We start from the raw sequence: 24579 nt of genomic DNA on the forward strand, positions 1-24579 counted from the left end.
AATGAAAATATCCTAATGGCAAATGGTAGGGTTAATTAAACTGCAAAGTTGTGCTGCCGCTGGGATATCTTCAGGTTTTCTAAAAGTAAAAAGGAAACAAATTATCTAATACATAGAATTGCAACAATGGTAAATATTTTATATACAAAAAGAATGAAAAAACATTTATAAATAGTAGCAAATATCTGAGAGCTGAAGATTCACAAGAAACTGTGTAGTCATACTCCCGGTTCAAGCCTTTGGGCTCCAATGTTTGCAAAGTGTGAATCCAATAGGATTCACGCTTCTTCAACATCTTAACCCTGTCACCACCTCTACGGGGTTGTGGTACCTGTTCTATTATCTGAAACCGCAGTTGCGATATATTGTGGTTGCAAAGTTCAAAGTGGTGCGGTATAGGGAAAAGCAGGTTCTTTTTCCGAATAGTAGACTTATGTTTTGAAAAACGATCCTTCATGCGCATTGAAGTCTCACCTATGTATAGTAATCCACACGGACACTTTAGTAAATAAACAATAAAGTTACTATTACAAGTATAAAAGCCCCGAATAGGGAATTGTTTCCCTGTATGTGGATGTGAGAAATACTCTCCTTTGATCACACTGGAGCAGTGTATGCCGCCTAGACAGGGAAAAGTGCCCTTTGGTGTGGATAGAGTAGTTTGTCGTTGTGTCATATGAACACTGCCTATATCAGCCCGCACCACCATATCACGTATATTCTTATTCCGTTTATAACAAATCAGTGGACGATTTTGGAATTCCTCCACAGAGGGGTAAGCCCTGGATAGTATGTTCCAATGGTGATTAATAATTAGTCTGCATTTGTGAATCCAAGGATGGAATTTTGAAATAAAGGGGATACAAGATTTTTTAGTGGTTTTATCAGACGGAAGGATGGTTTTATTCCTCTCCTGATTGAGTAAGGAAATGGGGTATCCGCGGTGTCTAAACCTATCACTCATTTCACCCAGGCGAGTTTCCTGACAACAGGATTAGTTTCCTTGATACTGTAGTGATAAAAGGGAAAGATGGATCGTTAGTAACTGATTTATATATCAAGAGTACGGATAGAAATTCTCTTTTACACTATTCTAGTAACCATCCCCCAACTCTTAAAAAAAGCATTACCCCATTCTCAGTTTCAGAGGATTCGTAGAATCGTCTCTGAAGCTGGTATCAAGGAAACTCGCCTGGGTGAAATGAGTGATAGGTTTAGACACCGCGGATACCCCATTTCCTTACTCAATCAGGAGAGGAATAAAACCATCCTTCCGTCTGATAAAACCACTAAAAAATCTCGTATCCCCTTTATTTCAAAATTCCATCCTTGGATTCACAAATGCAGATTCATTATTAATCACCATTGGACCATACTATCCAGGGCTTACCCCTCTGTGGAGGAATTCCAAAATCGTCCACTGATTTGTTATAAACGGAATAAGAATATACGTGATATGGTGGTGCGGGCTGATATAGGCAGTGTTCATATGACACAACGACAAACTACTCTATCCACACCAAAGGGCACTTTTCCCTGTCTAGGCTGCATACACTGCTCCAGTGTGATCAAAGGAGAGTATTTCTCACATCCACATACAGGGAAACAATTCCCTATTCGGGGCTTTTATACTTGTAATAGTAACTTTATTGTTTATTTACTAAAGTGTCCGTGTGGATTACTATACATAGGTGAGACTTCAATGCGCATGAAGGATCGTTTTTCAAAACATAAGTCTACTATGCGGTAAAAGAACCTGCTTTTCCCTATACCGCACCACTTTGAACTTTGCAACCACAATATATCGCAACTGCGGTTTCAGATAATAGAACAGGTACCACAACCCCGTAGAGGTGGTGACAGGGTTAAGATGTTGAAGCGTGAATCCTATTGGATTCACACTTTGCAAACATTGGAGCCCAAAGGCTTGAACTGGGAGTATGACCTCCACAGTTTCTTGTGAATCTTCAGCTCTCAGATATTTGCTACTATTTATAAATGTTTTTTCATTCTTTTTGTATATAAAATATTTACCATTGTTGCAATTCTATGTATTAGATAATTTGTTTCCTTTTTACTTTTAGAAAACCTGAAGATATCCCAGCGGCAGCACAACTTTGAAGTTTAATTAACCCTACCATTTGCCATTGGGATATTTTCATTATTTGAATTGCTAATTGATTGCGGCTGGGATCTTTTCCTTCCTTTTCTTTTTACCTGCCTTATATTCCAATTGGCTGATTGTGTTTGTTGATTTTGCTACCATGGTAATGTGATGTCATTTCCGCCTTGGCGGGTTATTTAAATGCCGTGTTTCAGTTCTGTTTGTATCATATCCTATACGTTTGAGAAAGGCTCCAGACGTGAGTCGAAACGCGTCACGGATTATATGTGACAATAAAGATTTCATTTCTTCAAGATTCAGTGAGTGCCGGTTTTTCTTTACTATAGTCAGAAATTTGAGTCGATATAGTTCACCTTTATGAAAAAATTGAAAATTTACCAAAAATTTTGAAAAATTAGCAATTTTCTAAATTTCAATTTCTCTGCTTTTAAAACAGAAAGTGATACCTCATAAAATATTTATTACTTAACATTCCCCATATGTCTACTTTATGTTGGCATCATTTTGGAAATGTCATATTTTTTATTTTAGGACTTTAGAAGTTTAGAAGCAATTCTTCACATTTTTAAGGAAGTCACTTTGTGGGGCCTACATAGTGGATACCCCCCTAAATGACCCCATTGTAGAAACTACACCCCTCAAGTTACTTAAAACCGATTTTATAAACTTTGTTAACCCTTTAGGCGTTCCACAAGAATTAAAGGAAAATGGAGATCAAATTTTTTAATTTCACTTTTTTTTGCAGATTTTCCTTTTTAATCCAATTTTTTCTTTAACACATCGATGGTTAACAGCCAAACAAAACTCAATATTTATTACCCAGATTCTGCGGTTTACAGAAACACCCCACATGTGGTCATAAACTGCTGTTTGGGGACACAGCAGGGCGCAGAAGAAAAGGAACTCCACATGGTGTTTAGATGCCATGTCCCATTTGAAGCCCCCCTGATGCACCCTTACAGTAGAAACTCCCTAGAAGTGATCCCATTTTGGAAACTAGGGAATAAGGTGCCAGTTTTATTGGTACTATTTTTGGGTACATATGATTTTTTGATCATTCATTATAACACTTTATGGGGCAAGGTGACCAAGGTTTTAGCACAGTTTTTATTTATTTATTTTTACAGCGTACACAGCGTAGGGGTTCGGTCAAGTGACATTTTTATAGAGCAGATTGTTACGGACGTGGCGATACCTAATATGTATACTTTTTTCTTATTTATTTAAGTTTTACACAATAATAGCATTTTTGAAATAAAAAAATTATGTTTTAATGTGTCAATGTTCTGAGAGCTATATATTTTTTTATTTTTTGAGAGATTTTCTTATGTAGGGGCTAATTTTTTGCGGGATGAGGTGACTGTTTTATTGGTACCATTTTATGGGACATACGCCGTTTTTGATCACTTGGTGTTGCACTTTTTGTGATGTAAGGTGACAAAAATTGCTTGTTTTGACACCGTTTTTTTGGGGTTTTTTTATGGTGTTTATCGGACTGGGTCGATTATGTGATATATTTATAGAGCCGACCGTCACGGACGCGGCAATACCAAATTCGTCTATTTTAGTTAATTTTTTCTATTTTTAACACTTTATTTTTTATTTTACACTTTTCGTCCCCCATAAGGTCATACAAGACCTCTGGGGGACATTTACTTCACTTTTTGTTTTTTCACTGTTGATTTCTCCTGTAACTGGGGCTGACATAATAGCCCCAGTTACAGGATAAATGCACCCCCCAGAGAGGCTGTGCAGCGCAATACAGCGTTGTACAGCCTCAGTGCAGGGCTCATCGAGGTCTGTGAAAGACCTCACACAGCTCCTGCACTCTCTGGTCCCGGCTGTCACATGACCGCCGGGCCGGAACAGGAAGCGCATAGTGCTTTCTGCTCTGCATACACAGCGCTCGGTGAGCGCTGTGTATACATCGATCTAGAAGGCAGGGACACCTGGGCACTGTCCCAGACTTCTCTCTGGGTTGCCCTGCTGTCACTGACAGTGGGCAACCCGATCAGCAGCTGCACAATTCTGGAACGTCCATTCAGAAATAGAGAACCACCTCCCGGACGTTTATAGTCAACGTGCGGACGGGAGGTGATGAATACAAGTTTTCATGGTCTTTTTACACAGTAGGTCCTTAACATCATGGGCAATTTAAAAATGGCTGTGTGTTCCTGGATGGAATGCCAGCAGTTGCCAAAACAACACCCTCTTTCCAGACATCACTTACTGCCCCGCAGCTGTCTTCTGAAGGTGCACGTCATAAACTTCCTGCTCTCTCCACCCCCTCCATGCACAAGAAGCATAGGATGTTAATTTGCTTCTTGAAATTCTGGACTGTCCATGATAGTTTTACATACCCTACTTTTTATGGTTTCTGGCATACCACAAAGCATCCTTCAAGCAGATCATAAGCCTTCCTGGGCTGTCCAGTTTGGGTCCCAGGAGATTGTCCATAAAGTCCTGAATGGAACTATAGGCTGTTCATGGGTGCAAAGTCTTTGATTCGTTTTACAGTACACTCCCGCAAGAGGTTCAAAGCTAATTTCTGCATGAGCTGCTCAGGCAGTGCAGAGTTTTGCATATGTTGCGGGAATGTATGAACAACCTCAGAGGAAGACTCCATTGATCTACCATCCATGACCAGTTCTTATGCTCATTCATTATCCTGCTACAGGCTAGATTAGTCCATACATTCTCCATAGTGGCATCAGGGAGCCCAGAAAGTGACTCATACTAATTGGCTATGATGAGTTTGTGGATATCCTTGGGTCCATAAGTCAGGCTTTAGGCCATCCATTTGGACTAATCAGACAACATCCCAGTAAAAACAATTTGTAAGAAAGGAGTTGTCCCACTTGCCCCAACCAAGTCTCCGCGATATGGCTAGAAAGAAGAAGTAAGGGGCGGAGACTTGGCAATAGAACCTCTTTGTGAACACAGTCACACACAAAAGTAGTCATTCTGTGCATGAGGCCTTAGACACATGAGTTCAATTATATCCTTACTCCACATCTCATATACAGTTCCTATGTTCTAACTTCTAGTGAAGCTTTTTTTCTTAAAGGGAATCCGTGACCATGATCTTGGGCTATTATCTGTCGTAGTACTGCAGATAAGGAGTCCAGATCAACATTTTTTTTTCCTACCCCCCTCTACCCCCAATATGAACAAAATAGAGATCTATACTCCTTATCTGAAGTACTACTCATTTATTAAGAATTATGATGACAGATCCCCTTTAATTTCTTCGGTAATGGCTTCCTAAGAACAGCACATCCTTTAAAGCACCTAGTTTTGAATTGCCTTCTCATAGTAGAAGGATAGACAGAACCAGTTGATTAGTCTTGTGAAAAATGTCCTTCTGTTTTACGTGTACGGCTCCTATGCATTTCCGTAGTAACACTAAAGACAGTACCTGTGTAGAGAAATTATGCACCCATACTTACTTCCATCTGCCACCCTACTTCTTGTAACCTAGCAAATCTACAGTGCCTTGAAAAAGTATTCACCCCCTTGACTTTTTTCGTATTTTGGTGCCTCACAACCTGAAATTAACATGGATTGTAGGGCTGCAGCTAACGATTATTTGAATAATCGATTAGTTGTCGAGAATTTTATCGATTAATCGGGAAAAAACACCAAAATTACAAAACAAAGAGGTTTATATGATTTTACTTGAAAAATTATGTTCAAAGGCCATATTAAAACAAATTGTGGATGGCACTGTTATGGGGAGATCTGTGGATGGCGCTGTTATGGGGGGATCTGTGGATGGCACTGTTATGGGGAGATCTGTGGATGGCACTGTTATGGGGAGATCTGTGGATGGCACTGTTATGGGGGGATCTGTGGATGGCACTGTTATGGGGAGATCTGTGGATGGCTCTGTTATGGGGAGATCTGTGGATGGCGCTGTTATGGGGGGATCTGTGGATGGCGCTGTTATGGGGGAATCTGGGGATGGCGCTGTTATGGGGGGGATCTGGGGATGGCGCTGTTATGGGGGATCTGTGGATGACGCTGTTATGGGGGGATCTGTGGGGGGCACTGTTATGGAGGGGATCTGTGGGGGGCACTGTTATGGAGGGGATCTGTGGGGGGCACTGTTATGGAGGGGATCTGTGGGGGGCACTGTTATGGAGGGGATCTGTGGGGGGCACTGTTATGGAGGGGATCTGTGGGGGGCACTGTTATGGAGGGGTCCTGTGGGGGGCACTGTTATGGAGGGGTCCTGTGGGTGGCACTGTTATGGAGGGGTCCTGTGGGTGGCACTGTTATGGAGGGGTCCTGTGGGTGGCACTGTTATGGAGGGGTCCTGTGGGTGGCACTGTTATGGAGGGGTCCTGTGGGTGGCACTGTTATGGAGGGGTCATGCCATACACAGATCCCCCCTGACCATAGCAGTGCCATACACAGATCCCCCCTCCCCATAACAGCCCCGGCCCCGCTGCTCACAGCAGACTAATCCGGAAGTAACTTTTACTCGTCAGCGCATCTTTATTACCTTACAATGAAGCTCAGGTAACAGGCAGAACAGGCGGCGGCGTAACGTCACTCACGCACCTGCTCCTCCCACTTTATGAATGAAGGAGGCGGAGCAGGCGCGTCACATGAGTAAGTGACGTTACGCCGCCGTCCGCTCTGCCTGTTACTGGAGCGTCATTGTAAGGTAAAATAAAGATGCAGTGATTTAAAGTAAACCGCCCGCATAGCAACGAATCGGACGATTATTCGATAACTGGATTCGTCGGCAACGAATCCAGTTATCGATTATTATCGATTACAAGCCCTAATGGATTATTTGAGGATTTGCATCATTTAATGTACAGAACATGCCCACAACTTTGAAGATTTATATTTTCTTTTCTTCTTTTTTTTATTGTGAAGCAAACAACAGATAGGACAAAATAACAGAAAAAGTCAACTATTCACCCCCCTAAAGTCAATACTTTTTAGAGCCACCTTTTGCGGCAATCACAGCTCCAGTTGGCTTTGGATAAGTCTCTATGAGCTTGCCACATCTTACCACTGGGATTTTTGCCTATTCCTCCTTGCAAAACTTCTCCTGCTCCTTCAAGTTGGATGGTTTGCACTTCTGAACAGCAATCTTTAAGTCTGAACACAGATTTCCTGTTGGATTGAGATCTGGGCTTTGACTAGGCCATTCCAACACATCTACATGTTTCCCCACAAGTATTGCTTTAGCAGTGTGTTTGGGGTCATTGTCCTGCTAGAAGGTGAACCTCCGTCCTAGCCTCAAATCACGCACAGAGTGGTACAGCTTTTGCTCAAGAATATCCCTCTGACCAGTTTCCCAGTCCCGGCTGCTGAAAAACATCCCCACAGCATGATGCTGCCACCACCATGTTTCACTGTGAGCATGGTGTTCTTTGGGCGTTGTGATGTGTTGGGTTTGCACCAGACATAGCGTTTTTTTATGGGTGAAAAGTTCAGTTTTGGTTTTATCAGTCCACAGCACCTTCCTCCATACATTTTGGGAGTCTCCCACATGCCTTTTCGCAAACTCACACTATGCCTTTTTGTTTTTAGCTGAAAGTAATGGTTTTCTTCTGGCCACTCTGTCATAAAGCCCAACTCTATGGAGCGTACGGCTTATGTCGGGAAGTAATAATTCAATTAAGAATTATTAATTATGGTCATACAAATAATTAACCATAAAAAATAAATTATTAAATTTGTCATAAATTCTTAAAATCATGACCTGGTGAATTGTGGACAACCTAATTGATACAATTCACATCTGAGTCCGACCTATTTCCTCAGATAAATAAGTTATTTTTGACGTGAGATGACATTAATGATAAAGGTGTAGTTCTGCATTATACAATAATACACAGGTGTAAAAATATGCAGATTTATTGGTTACAAGGTTATAAACATATATAAGTAAATAAACACAATGATACATGCAAATGAATATATTCAGCGTTAATATAAAGCATTACAAGCTTAACTATACATGTGAGTGGAAATAACTTGTCACATTATAACCAAGCTATTATTAGGTTAGGATATCAAAATAGGAACATAAGTTATATATATTACTACTGTTCAGAGAAAACCTCATGATATCAAGATGGGCATGTCTAATCCTAGACATCAATATAGAATGCTGAATACATTCCTCCCCACTCTAACTAACTACACATCACATGACTTCCAGAATGGGCAAATCCATTCAAGGATATAACTTAGAAGAGATAACTGTATCCTTCCACCCCATCCTGGACTATTTTCACACATATAACTTTGGTAAGAATATTAAGACAAATAACAGGGATCTAGGATCTTTGCTAGATCATATCTTAAATGGGAAGGACTTGAAATAAGTCTTTCCTGTGGGAACCCATCATTTAGCTTGGCGAAGAATGTTTTATTTATATATATATATATATATATATATATATATATATATATATGCAATCATATTATGCTTTGCTAGATTATGAGTCTTGATTCTTCTGCAGGTAGAATAAAGTCTCACAATATCCTAAGACTACATCTCAATATGGAACTGATCAATTAATTTATTTATTTATTCGCCAATCTAGATGGTATAATTTCACCCACAGTATCAAATTAGTCTTAATAAAATGAAATATAATTTTCTGTGTCTCTTACCAAGTCCTGGTGTGAATCTCACTTCTGCTCCTAGGAAAGCTGGGTGGTCCATCATAGCGCATCTCATCATGGCTTTCATCTTGATAGACCCCTCTAGAGAGCTCAATTTCCCCCCCTCTCTCTCTAAACTCTTTGTGTGGTTTATGACCACAAACTTATCAGTTATACACACCTTCCTAGTTTGGAACTTTCCAATCATTGTCGGACGGGCGTGACTATTGATAAAAAATGTGACATCATAACTTAACCCAGAATGCACTTTTGCTACTGTTGTAATGTGACCTACTCATACCTAGGTGGCACTGCTGTGTAAGCTATTTGCATCATAGTATAAAGCATGGCTGTCAAACTCATGGCCCTCCAGATGTTGCAAAAATACAACTCCCATCATTCCCTGATAGCTGTAGTATGCCCAGGCATGATGGGAGTTGTAGTTTTGCAACAGCTGGAGGGCCACGAGTTTGACATCCCTGGTATAAAGGGTTAACTTATGTAAGTCTGAATAAAACGTATTCTATACATTTGACCTTAGAAGCTTTAATTCAAAGCTACAGGGTTAATTCTGACACTTGTAGCAATTAGAGACAGACCTCTAGGCATCTCTTTGAATGTTTCTAACACTTGATTTATGGACCGTAATGATATGAATGGCCTTGTTTTCTCACAGATATGAGTACCTCCTGTCATACCAAAGATGTGATTAATTGTTACAAAACACACATCTTTACAGACACTCTTTTAGAGACGAATATTCTCCTAATGAGAAATATATATATAATATACTGGATACATGTTGTCTTCATAACATATAATAATATAATATAAAGTAATATATAATATATGTCCTACTGATTGTCTTATGCTAAAGACTAACTAAGGCTCATTGAATGAATACATGAATATTATATATTTTGCTTCATTAATAAATACCTAATTGTATAGGTAATTATCACCAGCTGCATAGACCTTATCTTTATCTCCCGTCATAAATTTATAAGTAGACAAGGAAGCTTCTCAGAACGGTATATTAATAAGAAGAATAACACTGAAGAGTAGAAACCTTTTTACACAGAAACCTTTGTGCGACCTTACTTTGGCCTACTCAAGACAAACAAAATTGTAAATATAGTCGAGTATGACTCTTAAAGGTAATGAACATCCATCTTGACTAGAATGAATTGGATATCAATGTATTTACCTATGAAAAGGCACAACACTTATTGTCGTCCTATGTACAGATACTCCAGTCTATGCTGTGGAATTCTGCAGCTCCCCCAGGGTTACCTTAGGTCTCTGTGCTGCCTCTCAAATTAATGCACTCCTTGCAATGATACCTCCCAGACATGTTGGCACCTACATTTCATAAGGAATTATGAATCGCCCGGCCATCGCAGGCGCAAACCGGATACATATTTGTGCCCCGGTGGTCACAAGGAACGTGCCCATGTTCTTGGTTTGATGGTGGGATGCCAGGGAAGGAAGATATCCATATCTCCCCACAGAAACCCAATAACGGTACCATGTTTGGACTCTACTTGTAGCCGGAACCCAGGCGGATCCGTTGGTGGTCCCAGATCCATCTCCCTGTGACCTTCTGGCCTGGAGCTATGAACCCTAAAGAATTTTGTGGGTCTTTTGCTGCCAGCTCAGCAAGAGGGGGGGTGGACCCCTCCCAAAGGCCAGGAGGGGAGGGACCAGCTACAGGTTAAAAGGCTTGTGCCAGCAAGTTCAGCCTAGTTATAAGCTACCGCGGGTTGATTTCTCAACCTATATAATCCTGTTATCAGACTAGGCTTATATCAAACGAGAAGCTGGTGGCAGTTACCTGGGCTGAGAAGGCGCCATTTTCACTGCGGCAGTAAAAAGGCTCTCTCAGCTTGTTGCCTCTCTGTGCCCGCGTAGACAAGAGGTGTCTGTGTAAACTGTACCAAGCTGACCTTGCCTGCTTCTCTGGAGGGCGCAACGTCGCGCTTTGGTAACCCATGACCAAACCGCACCTCGTGAGCTCGACGTAGGTGACGTCAAGCAGGCACGAGGGGTGGTATTCGTCACATCCATGTTCTTTCCATTTTGGTTATGATAGATTTGATGGTGCTCCCGGGGATCATCAAAGATTTGGATATTTTTTTTATACTCTAACCCTGACTTGTACTTCTCAACAACATTGTCCCTTACTTGTTTGGAGAGTTCCTTGGTCTTCATGGCAGTGTTTGGTTAGTGATGTCTCTTGCTTAGGTGTTGCAGCCTCTGGGGCCTTTCAAAAAAGGGGTGTATATGTAATGACAAATCATGTGACACTTAGATTGCACACAGGTAGATATCATTTCACTAATTATGTGACTTCTGAAGGTAATTGGTTGCACCAGAGCTTTTTATGGGCTTCCTAACAAAGGGGGTGAATACATACGCACATGCCAATTTTCTGTTTTCTATTTCTAAACAATAGTTTTATTTATATATTTTTCTCATTTCACTTCACCAACTTAGACTATTGTATTCTGGTCCATCACATAAAATTCAGATTAACAAAACATTGAACTTAAGTCTGTAATGTAACAAAATACGAAAAAAAAGTCAAGGGGGGTGAATACTTTTGCAAGGCACTGTATGTTTGTGGGAAGAGGAGGACAGAGTACGCTAACAGGATCGGACTACACAGGATTTTTTTTTTGTAGTCTGTTTCCACGGAGACACATGGATATGCATAGTTGCTATACCCACAAAATGAAACCTGTTTTTTTCTAAATAAAGATAAGGTCATGAAGGGTGAGCTCTGTACTGTAGATGTGGCATAAAAGGTTAATCTGTCACAGAGGCTCAGAATGTCAGTTGAGTAATGGAAGAAGGTTACAGATTTTTGCCAGGGTCTGAACATCGGTGGCAAATCCTAATGATATGCCATCAACATCTGTTCTGAGACAACCCCTTTAACCACCTCCGGACCGCCTAACGCACATGTGCGTTCCGGAGGTGGCAGGCTGGCGCACAGTCACGCATATATGCGTCATCTCGCGAGACGCGAGATTTCCTGTGAACGCGCGCACACAGGCGCGCGCGCTCACAGGAACGGAAGGTAAGCGAGTGGATCTCCAGCCTGCCAGCAGCGATCGCTCGCTGGCAGGCTGGAGATCCGAATTTTTTAACCCCTAACAGGTATATTAGACGCTGTTTTCATAACAGCGTCTAATATACCTCCTACCTGGTCCTCTGGTGGTCCCTTTTGTTAGGATCGACCACCAGAGGACTCAGGTAGGTCAGTACAGTCGCACCAAACACCACACTACACTACACCCCCCCCCCCCCCCCCCCCGTCACTTATTAACCCCTTATAAACCCCTGATCACCCATGATCACCCCATATAAACTCCCTGATCACCCCCCTGTCATTGATCACCCCCCTGTCAGGCTCCGTTCAGACATCCGTATGATTTTTACGGATCCACGGATACATGGATCGGATCCGCAAAAAGCATACGGACGTCTGAATGGAGCCTTACAGGGGGGTGATCAATGACAGGCGGGTGATCACCCATATACACTCCCTGATCACCCCCTGTCATTGATCACCCCCCTGTCATTGATCACTCCCCTGTAAGGCTCCATTCAGACGTCCGCATGATTTTTACGGATCCATGGATACATGGATCGGATCCGCAAAACACATGCGGACGTCTGAATGGAGCCTTACAGGGGGGGTGATCAGTGACAGGGGGGTGATTACCCTGATCACCCCGTCATTGATAACCCCCCTGTAAGGCTCCATTCAGACGTCCGCATGCGTTCTGTGGATCCGATACATGTATCCATGGATCCGTAAAAAATCATGCGGATGTCTGAATGGAGCCTTACAGGGGGGGTGATCAGTGACAGGGGGGTGATTACCCTGATCACCCCCTGTCATTGATAACCCCCCTGTAAGGCTCCATTCAGACGTCCGCATGCGTTCTGTGGATCCGATACATGTATCCATGGATCCGTAAAAAATCATGCGGATGTCTGAATGGAGCCTTACAGGGGGGGTGATCAGTGACAGGGGGGTGATCACACTGATTACCCTGATCAACCCCTGTCATTGATAACCCCCCTGTAAGGCTCCATTCAGACGTCCGCATGCGTTCTGTGGATCCGATACATGTATCCATGGATCCGTAAAAAATCATGCGGATGTCTGAATGGAGCCTTACAGGGGGGGTGATCAGTGACAGGGGGGTGATCACCCTGATCACCCCCTGTCATTGATAACCCCCCTGTAAGGCTCCATTCAGACGTCCGCATGCGTTCTGTGGATCCGATACATGGATCCGTAAAAAATCATGCGGATGTCTGAATGGAGCCTTACAGGGGGGGTGATCAGTGACAGGGGGGTGATCACCCTGATTACCCTGATCACCCCCTGTCATTGATAACCCCCCTGTAAGGCTCCATTCAGACGTCCGCATGCGTTCTGTGGATCCGATACATGTATCCATGGATCCGTAAAAAATCATGCGGATGTCTGAATGGAGCCTTACAGGGGGGGTGATCAGTGACAGGGGGGTGATCACCCTGATCACCCCCTGTCATTGATAACCCCCCTGTAAGGCTCCATTCAGACGTCCGCATGCGTTCTGTGGATCCGATACATGGATCCGTAAAAAATCATGCGGATGTCTGAATGGAGCCTTACAGGGGGGGTGATCAGTGACAGGGGGGTGATCACCCTGATTACCCTGATCACCCCCTGTCATTGATAACCCCCCTGTAAGGCTCCATTCAGACGTCCGCATGCGTTCTGTGGATCCGATACATGTATCCATGGATCCGTAAAAAATCATGCGGATGTCTGAATGGAGCCTTACAGGGGGGGTGATCAGTGACAGGGGGGTGATCACCCTGATTACCCTGATCACCCCCTGTCATTGATAACCCCCCTGTAAGGCTCCATTCAGACGTCCGCATGCGTTCTGTGGATCCGATACATGTATCCATGGATCCGTAAAAAATCATGCGGATGTCTGAATGGAGCCTTACAGGGGGGGTGATCAGTGACAGGGGGGTGATCACCCTGATTACCCTGATCACCCCCTGTCATTGATAACCCCCCTGTAAAGCTCCATTCAGACGTCCGCATGCGTTCTGTGGATCCGATACATGTATCCATGGATCCGTAAAAAATCATGCGGATGTCTGAATGGAGCCTTACAGGGGGGGTGATCAATGACAGGGGGTGATCAGGGAGTCTATATGGGTGATCACCCCCCTGTCATTGATCACCCCCCTGTCATTGATCACCCCCCCCCCCCCCCCCCCCCCCCCCATTCAGACATTTTTTTTGGCACAAGTTAGCGGAAATTTTTTGTTTGTTTTTGTTTTTTCTTACTAAGTCTCATATTCCACTAACTTGTGTCAAAAAATAAAATCTCACATGGACGCACCATACCCCTCACGGAATCCAAATGCGTAAACATTTTTAGACATTTATATTCCAGACTTCTTCTCACGCTTTAGGGCCCCTAAAAAGCCAGGGCAGTATAAATACCCCACATGTGACCCCATTTCGGAAAGAAGACACCCCAAGGTATTCCGTGAGGGGCATATTGAGTCCATGAAAGATTGAAATTGTTGTCCTAAGTTAGCGGAAAGTGAGACTTTGTGAGAAAAAAACAAAAAAAAATCAATATCCGCTAACTTATGCAAAAAAAAAAAAATTCTAGGAACTCGCCATGCCCCTCATTGAATACCTTGGGGTGTCTTCTTTCCAAAGTGGGGTCACATGTGGGGTATTTATACTGCCCTGGCTTTTTAGGGGCCCGAAAGTGTGAGAAGAAGTATGGGATCCAAATGTCTAAAAATGCCCTCCTAGAAGGAATTTGGGCCCCTTTGCGCATCTAGGCTGCAAAAAAGTGTGACACATCTGGTATCGCCGTACTCAGGAGAAGTTGGGGAATGTGTTTTGGGGTGTCATTTTACATATACCCATGCTGGGTGAGAGAAATATCTTGGTCAAATGCCAACTTTGTATAAAAAAATGGGAAAAGTTGTCTTTTGCCAAGATATTTCTCTCACCCAGCATGGGTATATGTAAAATGACATCCCAAAACACATTCCCCAACTTCTCCTGAGTACGGCGATACCAGATGTGTCACACTTTTTTGCAGCCAAGGTGGGCAAAGGGGCACATATTCCAAAGTGCACCTTTCGGATTTTGCAGGCCATTTTTTACACATTTTGATTGCAAGGTACTTCTTACACATTTGGGCCCCTAAATTGCCAGGGCAGTATAACTACGCCACAAGTGACCCCATTTTGGAAAGAAGACACCCCAAGGTATTCCGTGATGGGCACGGCGAGTTCCTAGAATTTTTTATTTTTTGTCACAAGTTAGCGGAAAATGATGATTTTTCATTTTTTTTCTTTTTTCCTTACAAAGTCTCATATTCCACTAACTTGCGACAAAAAATAAAAAATTCTAGGAACTCGCCATGCCCCTCACGGAATACCTTGGGGTGTCTTCTTTCCAAAATGGGGTCACTTGTGGCGTAGTTATACTGCCCTGGCAATTTAGGGGCCCAAATGTGTGAGAAGAACTTTGCAATCAAAATGTGTAAAAAATGCCCTGCAAAATCCGAAAGGTGCACTTTGGAATATGTGCCCCTTTGCCCACCTTGGCAGCAAAAAAGTGTGACACATCTGGTATCGCCGTACTCAGGAGAAGTTGGGGAATGTGTTTTGGGGTGTCATTTTACATATACCCATGCTGGGTGAGAAAAATATCTTGGTCAAATGCCAACTTTGTATAAAAAAATGGGAAAAGTTGTCTTTTGCCAAGATATTTCTCTCACCCAGCATGGGTATATGTAAAATGACACCCCAAAACACATTCCCCAACTTCTCCTGAGTACGGCGATACCAGATGTGTGACACTTTTTTGCAGCCAAGGTGGGCAAAGGGGCACATATTCCAAAGTGCACCTTTCGGATTTCACCGGTCATTTTTTTACAGATTTTGATTGCAAAGTACTTCTCACACATTTGGGCCCCTAAATTGCCAGGGCAGTATAACTACGCCACAAGTGACCCCATTTTGGAAAGAAGACACCCCAAGGTATTCCGTGAGGGGCATGGCGAGTTCCTAGAATTTTTTATTTTTTGTCGCAAGTTAGTGGAATATGAGACTTTGTAAGGAAAAAAGAGAAAAAAAAAAATCATCATTTTCCGCTAACTTGTGACAAAAAATTAAAAATTCTAGGAACTCGCCATGCCCCTCACGGAATACCTTGGGGTGTCTTCTTTCCAAAATGGGGTCACTTGTGGCGTAGTTATACTGCCCTGGCAATTTAGGGGCCCAAATGTGTGAGAAGTACCTTGCAATCAAAATGTGTAAAAAAATGGCCTGCAAAATCTGAAAGGTGCACTTTGGAATATGTGCCCCTTTGCCCACCTTGGCAGCAAAAAAGTGTGACACATCTGGTATCGCCGTACTCAGGAGAAGTTGGGGAATGTGTTTTGGGGTGCCATTTTACATATAACCATGCTGGATGAGAGAAATATCTTGGCAAAAGACCACTTTTCCCATTTTTTTATACAAAGTTGGCATTTGACCAAGATATTTTTCTCACCCAGCATGGGTATATGTAAAATGACACCCCAAAACACATTCCCCAACTTCTCCTGAGTACGGCGATACCAGATGTGTCACACTTTTTTGCTGCCAAGGTGGGCAAAGGGGCACATATTCCAAAGTGCACCTTTTGGATTTCACCGGTCATTTTTTACACATTTTGATTGTAAAGTACTTCTCACACATTTGGGCCCCTAAATTGCCAGGGCAGTATAACTACGCCACAAGTGACCCCATTTTGGAAAGAAGACACCCCAAGGTATTCCGTGAGCGGCATGGCGAGTTCCTAGAATTTTTTATTTTTTGTCGCAAGTTAGTGGAATATGAGACTTTGTAAGAAAAAATAAATAAATAAAAATCATCATCATTTTCCGCTAACTTGTGACAAAAAATAAAAAGTTCTATGAACTCACTATGCCCATCAGCGAATACCTTAGGGTGTCTACTTTCCGAAATGGGGTCATTTGTGGGGGTTTTCTACTGTTTGGGCATTGTAGAACCTCAGGAATCATGACAGGTGCTCAGAAAGTCAGAGCTGTTTCAAAAAGCGGAAATTCACATTTTTGTACCACAGTTTGTAAATGCTATAACTTTTACCCAAACCATTTTTTTTTTTGCCCAAACATTTTTTTTTTATCAAAGACATGTAGAACAATAAATTTGGCGAAAAATTTATATATGGATGTCGTTTTTTTTTGCAAAATTTTACAGCTGAAAGTGAAAAATGTCATTTTTTTGCAAAAAAATCGTTACATTTTGATTAATAACAAAAAAAGTAAAAATGCCAGCAGCAATGAAATACCACCAAATGAAAGCTCTATTAGTGAGAAGAAAAGGAGGTAAAATTCATTTGGGTGGTAAGTTGCATGACCGAGCGATAAACGGTGAAAGTAGTGTAGTGCCGAAGTGTAAAAAGTGCTCTGGTCATGAAGGGGGTTTCACCTAGCGGGGCTGAAGTGGTTAAGGAGTTAAGTGACTGAACATTAATTATTTTTGGCTGCACAGCAGTGTGTTATTTCCTTCCTGGAATTGGTGGTAATAGCGTAGACTTCACCTTCAGTATATTTCTATTTGTTTTGTTCTACAGTTAGCAAGTTTCCAGTCGCCTCCCCTGTGTGCCTTTGCTTTCTTCAGGCCTCTGTGTGGTATGAGTGGTGGTATGCAGTTTCCTGCACTGCTTGTTGTTAAGCCTTCCTGCAACCGACTGAAATATTTGTCTTTTTTTGGTTCTTATTTTTCTCATTGAATAATGTTTTTGTGTCTTTACTTAAAAATATACAGATCAGTCACAACATTAAAAGCACCTGCCCCCATAATGCCATCAAAAGAGCTGTGACCTGGCCATGTATGTACCCCACGTGTCCTCTGAAGATGCCTTGTGGTATCTGGTAACTAGATGTTAACAGCAGGTTTTCCAAGTGTGTTTAATTGGGCTAATTTGATACATAATATTAAATTGAGCATTTTTGAAAATAAGACGTATGTACTTGCTATACCCTCATGTACCTCCTTTGTTTTGAAAATCTGTTGCACTTGGTTATGTCCACCTAATGTAGCCCACTGAGGTGGTCACACTTGGACTGTTTCATCACAGTTTCCTGGTGTCAGTCCCAGAACTGTCGGCATCGTCTTTGTGCCTTTGCTCGCGGGCAAGCACCACTGACACTTTGCAGACCACTGTGCGAGAGCAGCAGACCCCCTAGTGTTCCTTTGTTCTTGTTCCGCTCCAGTGAATTGGCACAAAGGTAAATCTATGACTGACAGGCAAGATGGATTGTGGAAAAGTGGCTGCATGTCGCACAGTGCACAGTCTGTCCACTATTCCCCAGATCACATGGGGAGATGAAAAGTTATCTACTTGAAAAATTGTGCTTTATTAGTCAGTTAGATTCTGCATGTAGCGGACATTTGATTTTTTACAAGTTGGTTTAGTGGGAAAACAAGTCTGAAAGTCCAAGGTGAGGCAAAATGCTCTGTTGGACTGAGATCAGAGGAATTTGAAGGCGAAATCAACACATCAAACTCAATGTCATCCTCAAACCATTCCTGAACAATATTTGTTGTGGCAGGGGCATTACCCTGCTGAGAGAAGCCACTTCCTTTAAGATATATTGTCATGAAGGAGTAAAGTAAAATAGACATGAATGCCAGGACCCAAGATTTCCATACAGAATATTGTCCAGAACATCGCACTGCCTCTGTCGGGTTATATTCTTCCCAAAGTGTGTCCTGTGACTTCTCTTCTCCATGTAAGTGGCACACATGTATCTAGCTATCGATATCCTATAAAAAAAAAAACATGTTTCGTCAGACCAGGTCACCTTCTTCCATTGCTTCATGGTCCAGTTCATATGTTCATTCTAGGTTCTTTCAACAGTGGACAGGTGTGAGCATGGTCACCTTGACCAGTCAGCGGCTATGCAGCCCAGTACAAAACCTACCTGCAATGGACTATGTGTTCTGACACATACATCAGTGAGCATTATATGCTCTTGACCCTGTTTGCCACATCATCAGATGTCCTTTTTTTTGGTCACTTTTAGTAGGTACTAACCACAACATACCAGGAATACCCCACAAGACCTGTATTGGAACTGCTCTGACCCAGTTGACTAGCCCTTGTCAAAGTAGCTGAGATCCTTATGATTGCCATTTTTCCTGCTTCCAGTAACTTCAAGAACTCACCATTCACTTGCCGCCTGATATGTCCCACCCATTGATAGATAATTTTGCTATGAGATAATCAATGGTATTCAATGGTTTTATGATATGGCTGATCATTGTAGGATTAAAATGTATATGTTACTGATGTATGGGAACAACATCATAGAAACTATCACATAATAAAAAAGGTTCTATCATTTTTTCCCCCAAGACTATAACTTTCTCATATGAGTTGGGGGCATCTCTTGTGCTTTGCTAGGCCACCTTCTGTTTGACCCTTTAACCCCCTAACAGTTTTGCCTGAGTTCTGCTCGGGCTTTGAAAAAAGGAACTAGCAGTTCAGCCCAACAGGCAGCAGAGTGACGGCTGTATTTAATCCTTCATATCTCTGGCTCTGTAAAAGGTAGAGGTATGAGCCTTGTTGAGCTTGTGAGTCTTGCTTGAAAGCTGTCAAACTAAGCTTTAAAACAAGACTAGGATTGCAGAATTATCTCCTCTCACATCAGGAAATATAGCCATTACAAATCGGGTTGGGAGTGATAGCAGCTGAAAGCAGGTTTTGAAGCTCACCTTTCAAACAGGCTCACATCTATAGCTGCTTTACTGCCTGAGATATGAGGGATTAAAGCAGTCCTCCCCATTCAGCTGGCTGTAATCAACCACTTTGAAGAAGTGGCAGTGCGGGAGCTGACAGGTTGCAGGGAGGAGAGAAAAAATTCTGTTCTCCTGTCCTCAGGTGAAGGGGTATATCTGTGCACGTTACCTATCCACCTCTCCTCCATCAATCGGAGACATTCTTGATCTCTGATTGTTACATATGGGATCTTTTTTCCAACAATTGAGTGAGAAGATTAACGCTTGCCATTTTATTGATTCCATGACCCAGACGTTTACCAGTGTTCGGATCACTGGGTCAAATAAGTCACACCAATATACCACACAATGTAGTTTCACTAGTGATATCAGTTACGTGCTACAGTAATAACGATAATGATTACCACTTGAGAAGAATATCTAATATATTAGCCCTCACACAGTTATGTTCTGGTTCTTGGAATGTGGCGACACAAAAAAAGATTATTTTGTAAAAACAAGTGTTTTTATTATGGAAGTATAAAAAAAAAAAAAAAAAACCCTAAAGATATCTCTAAGTCAAAACCGTTATTGTTGCTTTATCACTGCTACAAGTTTTCTTTCTGCCTTCTGGTTATTCTGTCCTGGTCTGCCATCTTTATCTACACTTATATTCAATAACAGTAGCTGCTGCTGTGTGAAAATCCCTTCCCATGTTGCTGCAGTCTTGCCTACAAGTCCCAGGATACTAATGTCTGAAGGGGGGTTTGTAAATGAATGTGGGCGTTTCCTCCATAATGTTGTTTCCACCCACTGATCCTCATCCTGGCAGTCTGTATTCTCATTGTCCGGACTGGACCTTATGAGTCACTCAGTCAAGTGACCCCTGTTTTCAGCCCTCCAAATTTCAAATTAGGTTTAATTTCCTAATATAAAAGGGCGTATATAATAGCTTACATAGATCTATGCATTTGCTGGTTGTTTCATTTATCTGCTAAGTGTAACCCATGTGACTTGATCTACTCATATGACCTTGCAGCTTAGTGATTCTAAGCATTCTATGGCGATGTGAAAGAGGAGGAGGTAGTGGGAGGAAAGAAAAGCTGGGGGGTGGAGATGATCTTCCTTCAGAATCTGCTAGTAGTTTCCATCTGCACAGGAAGGGGAGAAACTGCCTTCCTGGGGAAGACTCAAAGGGGTTGTCCCACGGAAAATATTCTACAGTTTTCAAACCAGCACCTGGATCTGAATACTTTAGTAATTGTATGTCATAAAAAAATATGGAATAGCCACCAAGTTACTCAATAAAATGTATTTGTGTAGCACCCCATACTGTTTTTTTCTTATTTCTTTGTCCTTCTCACTGAGATGGCCGCACATGCTCAGTTTCATCCTTTATCTGCCGCCTGAGTTGTGATGGGGAGAGAATAGACACGCCCCCTGAGCTGTGACAGAAAAGACACTCCCCTTGAGATGTCAGCTTGATATAATTCAAGCAGAGCAATGACTGGGGAGATCTCAGGCTTCATGTGAGGTACAGGGCTCGTTCTAGTTTTGTTAGAAAGAGATTATAATATATTACATTATGTCTGATTTTCATTTTTTACATTACTCTTGGGATAATCCATTTAAGTATAGGTAAGTATAATTTTTACATGTTTATACCACTCACTCCAGTTTTGAAATATGGGTGGGGAAGTGGGTGTGGTTAACTGTTAAAGACTTTCACTCCAGATTATTACTGCCACTTATTTAAAAAGTCGCAATCTCAATCCAGTAGGAGGGTGGAGTAGGAAAACTTGAATAGCTTTTCTAGACAAAATAGTTACGTTTCCAAAAAGAATATACAATTCTGATTTATCTGACCACAGAACAGTTTTCCATTTTGCCTTAGTCCATTTTAAATGAGTTTTGGCCCAGAGAAGATGGCAGAGTTTCTGGAGTGGTAACGTGGCTTCTTCTTTGCATGATACATCTTTAACGTGCATTTGTGGATTGCATGAACTGTGATCACAGACAGTGTTTTCTGGAAGTGTTCCTGAGCCCATGCAGTCATTTCCAATACAGAATCATGCCTTGTTTTAATGCAGTGCTGCCTGAGGGCCCGTAGATCACAAGCATTCAGTATTGATTGTCAGCCTTGTCTCTTGTGCACATGTTCTTTGAGTCTTTTGCTGATATTATGTACTGTAGTTGATGTACTGTAATTTTAAAAGCAGTTTTGCAGATCTTTGCTTTTGAGAGACTCTGCTTCTTTAAGATGTGTTACTGGCATCAAGTTTGAAATAAAATATGGGTCTACGAGATTTGCAAATGTACTGGTCAGTGCTCAGTGGCTGCGTGATGCACACAGGAAAGTTGGTTCAGGGTACAGAAAAACAAAAAAAAGACTGCCAAAAAATGAGCACTGATGGAAAAAAAATACCCCCTGCGCCAAAAACTGAGCACAGATGTTGGTCAGTGCACACACAAAACATTTGTGCAGGCAGGGGTGGAGGAAAAAAAGGCAAAAAAAAATTGGGACTAAAAGCATTCATGGATGGCTTGGCGTCTGGAGAAACCGCACAGGGGGAGGGTAGGGACAGAGATTAGGACTTAGGAGATAGGTTTAGGGATCCTGGAACTGCTGCAAGGGATGACCAATGTAATACTAATATCATGGCAGCAATTGCCAAGGACAACACTGGTCCGCCACAAGTTACAGCAAGCCATGACAATAGGGACATGTAGAATAGTGAAGCCTCTCTTCAGGCTTCCATTTCATTTGGGAACGGTGTGAAGAGAGGCTTCACTATTCTACATGTCTCTCTTGTGTTGCAATTGCTTTCTGGCACTGGAAGTCACCACTGGAACCATACAGCTCTGTGTAGTGGACAGAGCTGGTCACTGCAGCACTGCTTTCTTTGAAGTTGATGGGAGCAGCTCTGCAGTTACAAGCTCTTGGGGGTAGGCCATAAATACAGCAACAATTAGAATGATTTAGACTCCAGCACTCGCTTATTTTGAAGTGTCAAGTTCTCCTTCTTTATTTCGCAAGTTTTCACAGACAATACAGGGCTCAAATTCTCTCTGATGCAGGCTGTTGACGCGTTTCGAAAGGTTCTTATTCGCAATTATATAGGCCATAGGCCATTAATAGTATAGACGTGGACAACCCCGTTAACCTCCCAACAGTCACATTAAAATTGGAAAAACCCTCCCAAAATGTAACTTTTTTTAAATATTTTTTTAAGCAGTCATAACTTTTTAATTTTTTTCTTCAAAATTATAAAAAAAAAACTTTTAAAAAAACTTTTTTTTTTTTTTCCTTTGCTGGATAAAGTTAGGTTTTTTAGGAACCATTATGGGGTATATATAGTGTCATAAATAACTTATTTTTTTATTTTTAGGGGGAAAGCTAAAAGAAACTGCAATTTTTACATTATTTTGTGGAATTTTATTTATGGCATTCACCTTGTGGTAAAAATAACATACTTTTTTATGTGGGTCACTACAATAATCATAATGCCACATTTCTATATATTTTTTTATATTTTTTCTTTCCTCCTGCAGGGTGTCAGCTCTGCAACCGCTCCCTCTCCTCATCCAGACTGAAGGGAAGGGGCAGCTGCTTTGGCTGCCCATATCTCTGGTTTGGTAGCAGCTACAGATATGGGCTTTGTATTGTTTGAAAGCTGGCATTCCAAGCAATTACAGAATATCAGCATTATCTTCAGTACATGGGAAGATATCACTGTTAGAAATCAGGATGCAGTGAATGCAGCTGAAAGTAAAAGCAGGTTTTACCGGAATTATTCCTGACTCTATTTCTAACAGTGATATTTTGGGCTTGTATGAAAGCCTGGAATCAGGAGATATCAGCAACTAAAGCAGCCCCTTCCACTCGGGTAGAACAGTTAAGTACTCTTCCCACAGCCCAAGCTCAGCTCCGGCACAACAGCTAGATGGTTAAGAGGGTAATTTTTATTCAGGTACAGTAGATATTTTTTTTTAACCCTTTAGAGCACCTAGAGGTAACTGGTTCAAAGGGACATCAGTTTGAATAGTTTCTAAAAAGTTAAAGAAAAAAAAAAGAAGAAAAATACACATAATTGGTATTGCCACATCCAAAAATGTCCGGTTTACTAAAATCTCATGTTATTCACCGCACACAGTGAACGTGGTAAAAAAAAACATTGCTAGAATTGCCATTTTTAGTCACCTGACCTTCACAAAAAATGTAATTTAGATTATCAGAAAGTTACATGTTCTCCAAAATGATACCAGTAAATTTACAGCTCGCCCAACAAAAAACAAGCAAGCCCTCACACAGCTCGACTGAAAATTTAAAACATTACTGGTGTCAGAATATAGCAACACAACGCAAAGGTTTTACATTTTTTTTCAAAAGGCGATATTACATTAATGGACTCTCTCAAGATTAGTCATAAGTTCTATAAAAAGTGAACAGAGCCTTACACATTTTCTGGACCAGAAACGCATAAAAAACCAGCTTAGGTTTGGTTCGAAAAGATAAAAAAGGATACAGAAGTCATGTGCTAGTACACTGTATGCTGTACATCATGAAGAATAATATGTGACTTTTTTTATTTATTACAGTCCAGGAAGTCATCCTTCCATTCCGCAGAATGAGATGAAGTCCCAAGAATCCTCTCAGCCACTTCCAATTTCATCAAAAGGACGGAAAACTAAAGGGCGACGAGGTGTATGAGCCACACTAACCTCCAAAACATGACACTGAGATGAGCTGGCAGCTTCTACATAACACCTTTAACCCTAATAGCAGCTGGAGATGCCTCCAAGCTCTGTGTAAGAGCACTCAGGGAAAAGTACGCCTTCAGTAGAAAATACTATAACTTACAGATGAATTGTCACCTCCCCTTACATTATTTGTTGTAGTGAATAAATGTATTTCTCATGAAGTAACACCCTTAGAGCACCCCATACACACGGACTATCCAGAGAGACACCCC

At 41.8% G+C, this 24579-nt stretch overlaps 1 protein-coding gene across 1 annotated transcript in view; it reads left to right on the forward strand.

Annotated features, from left to right (window-relative positions):
- Positions 1-24327, forward strand: part of RPS6KB2 (ribosomal protein S6 kinase B2) — a 57302-nt gene extending 32975 nt beyond the window's left edge. Inside the window, exon 15 of the mRNA XM_044299005.1 lies at positions 24206-24327. Coding sequence (XP_044154940.1) covers positions 24206-24317 — 112 coding nt within the window. The 3' untranslated portion in view covers positions 24318-24327. The remainder of the gene's footprint in view (positions 1-24205) is intronic.
- The last annotated feature ends 252 nt before the right edge of the window (positions 24328-24579 follow it).

The sequence above is a fragment of the Bufo gargarizans genome, chromosome 6 (assembly GCF_014858855.1).
Source record: "Bufo gargarizans isolate SCDJY-AF-19 chromosome 6, ASM1485885v1, whole genome shotgun sequence".
Lineage (NCBI taxonomy): Eukaryota > Metazoa > Chordata > Amphibia > Anura > Bufonidae > Bufo > Bufo gargarizans.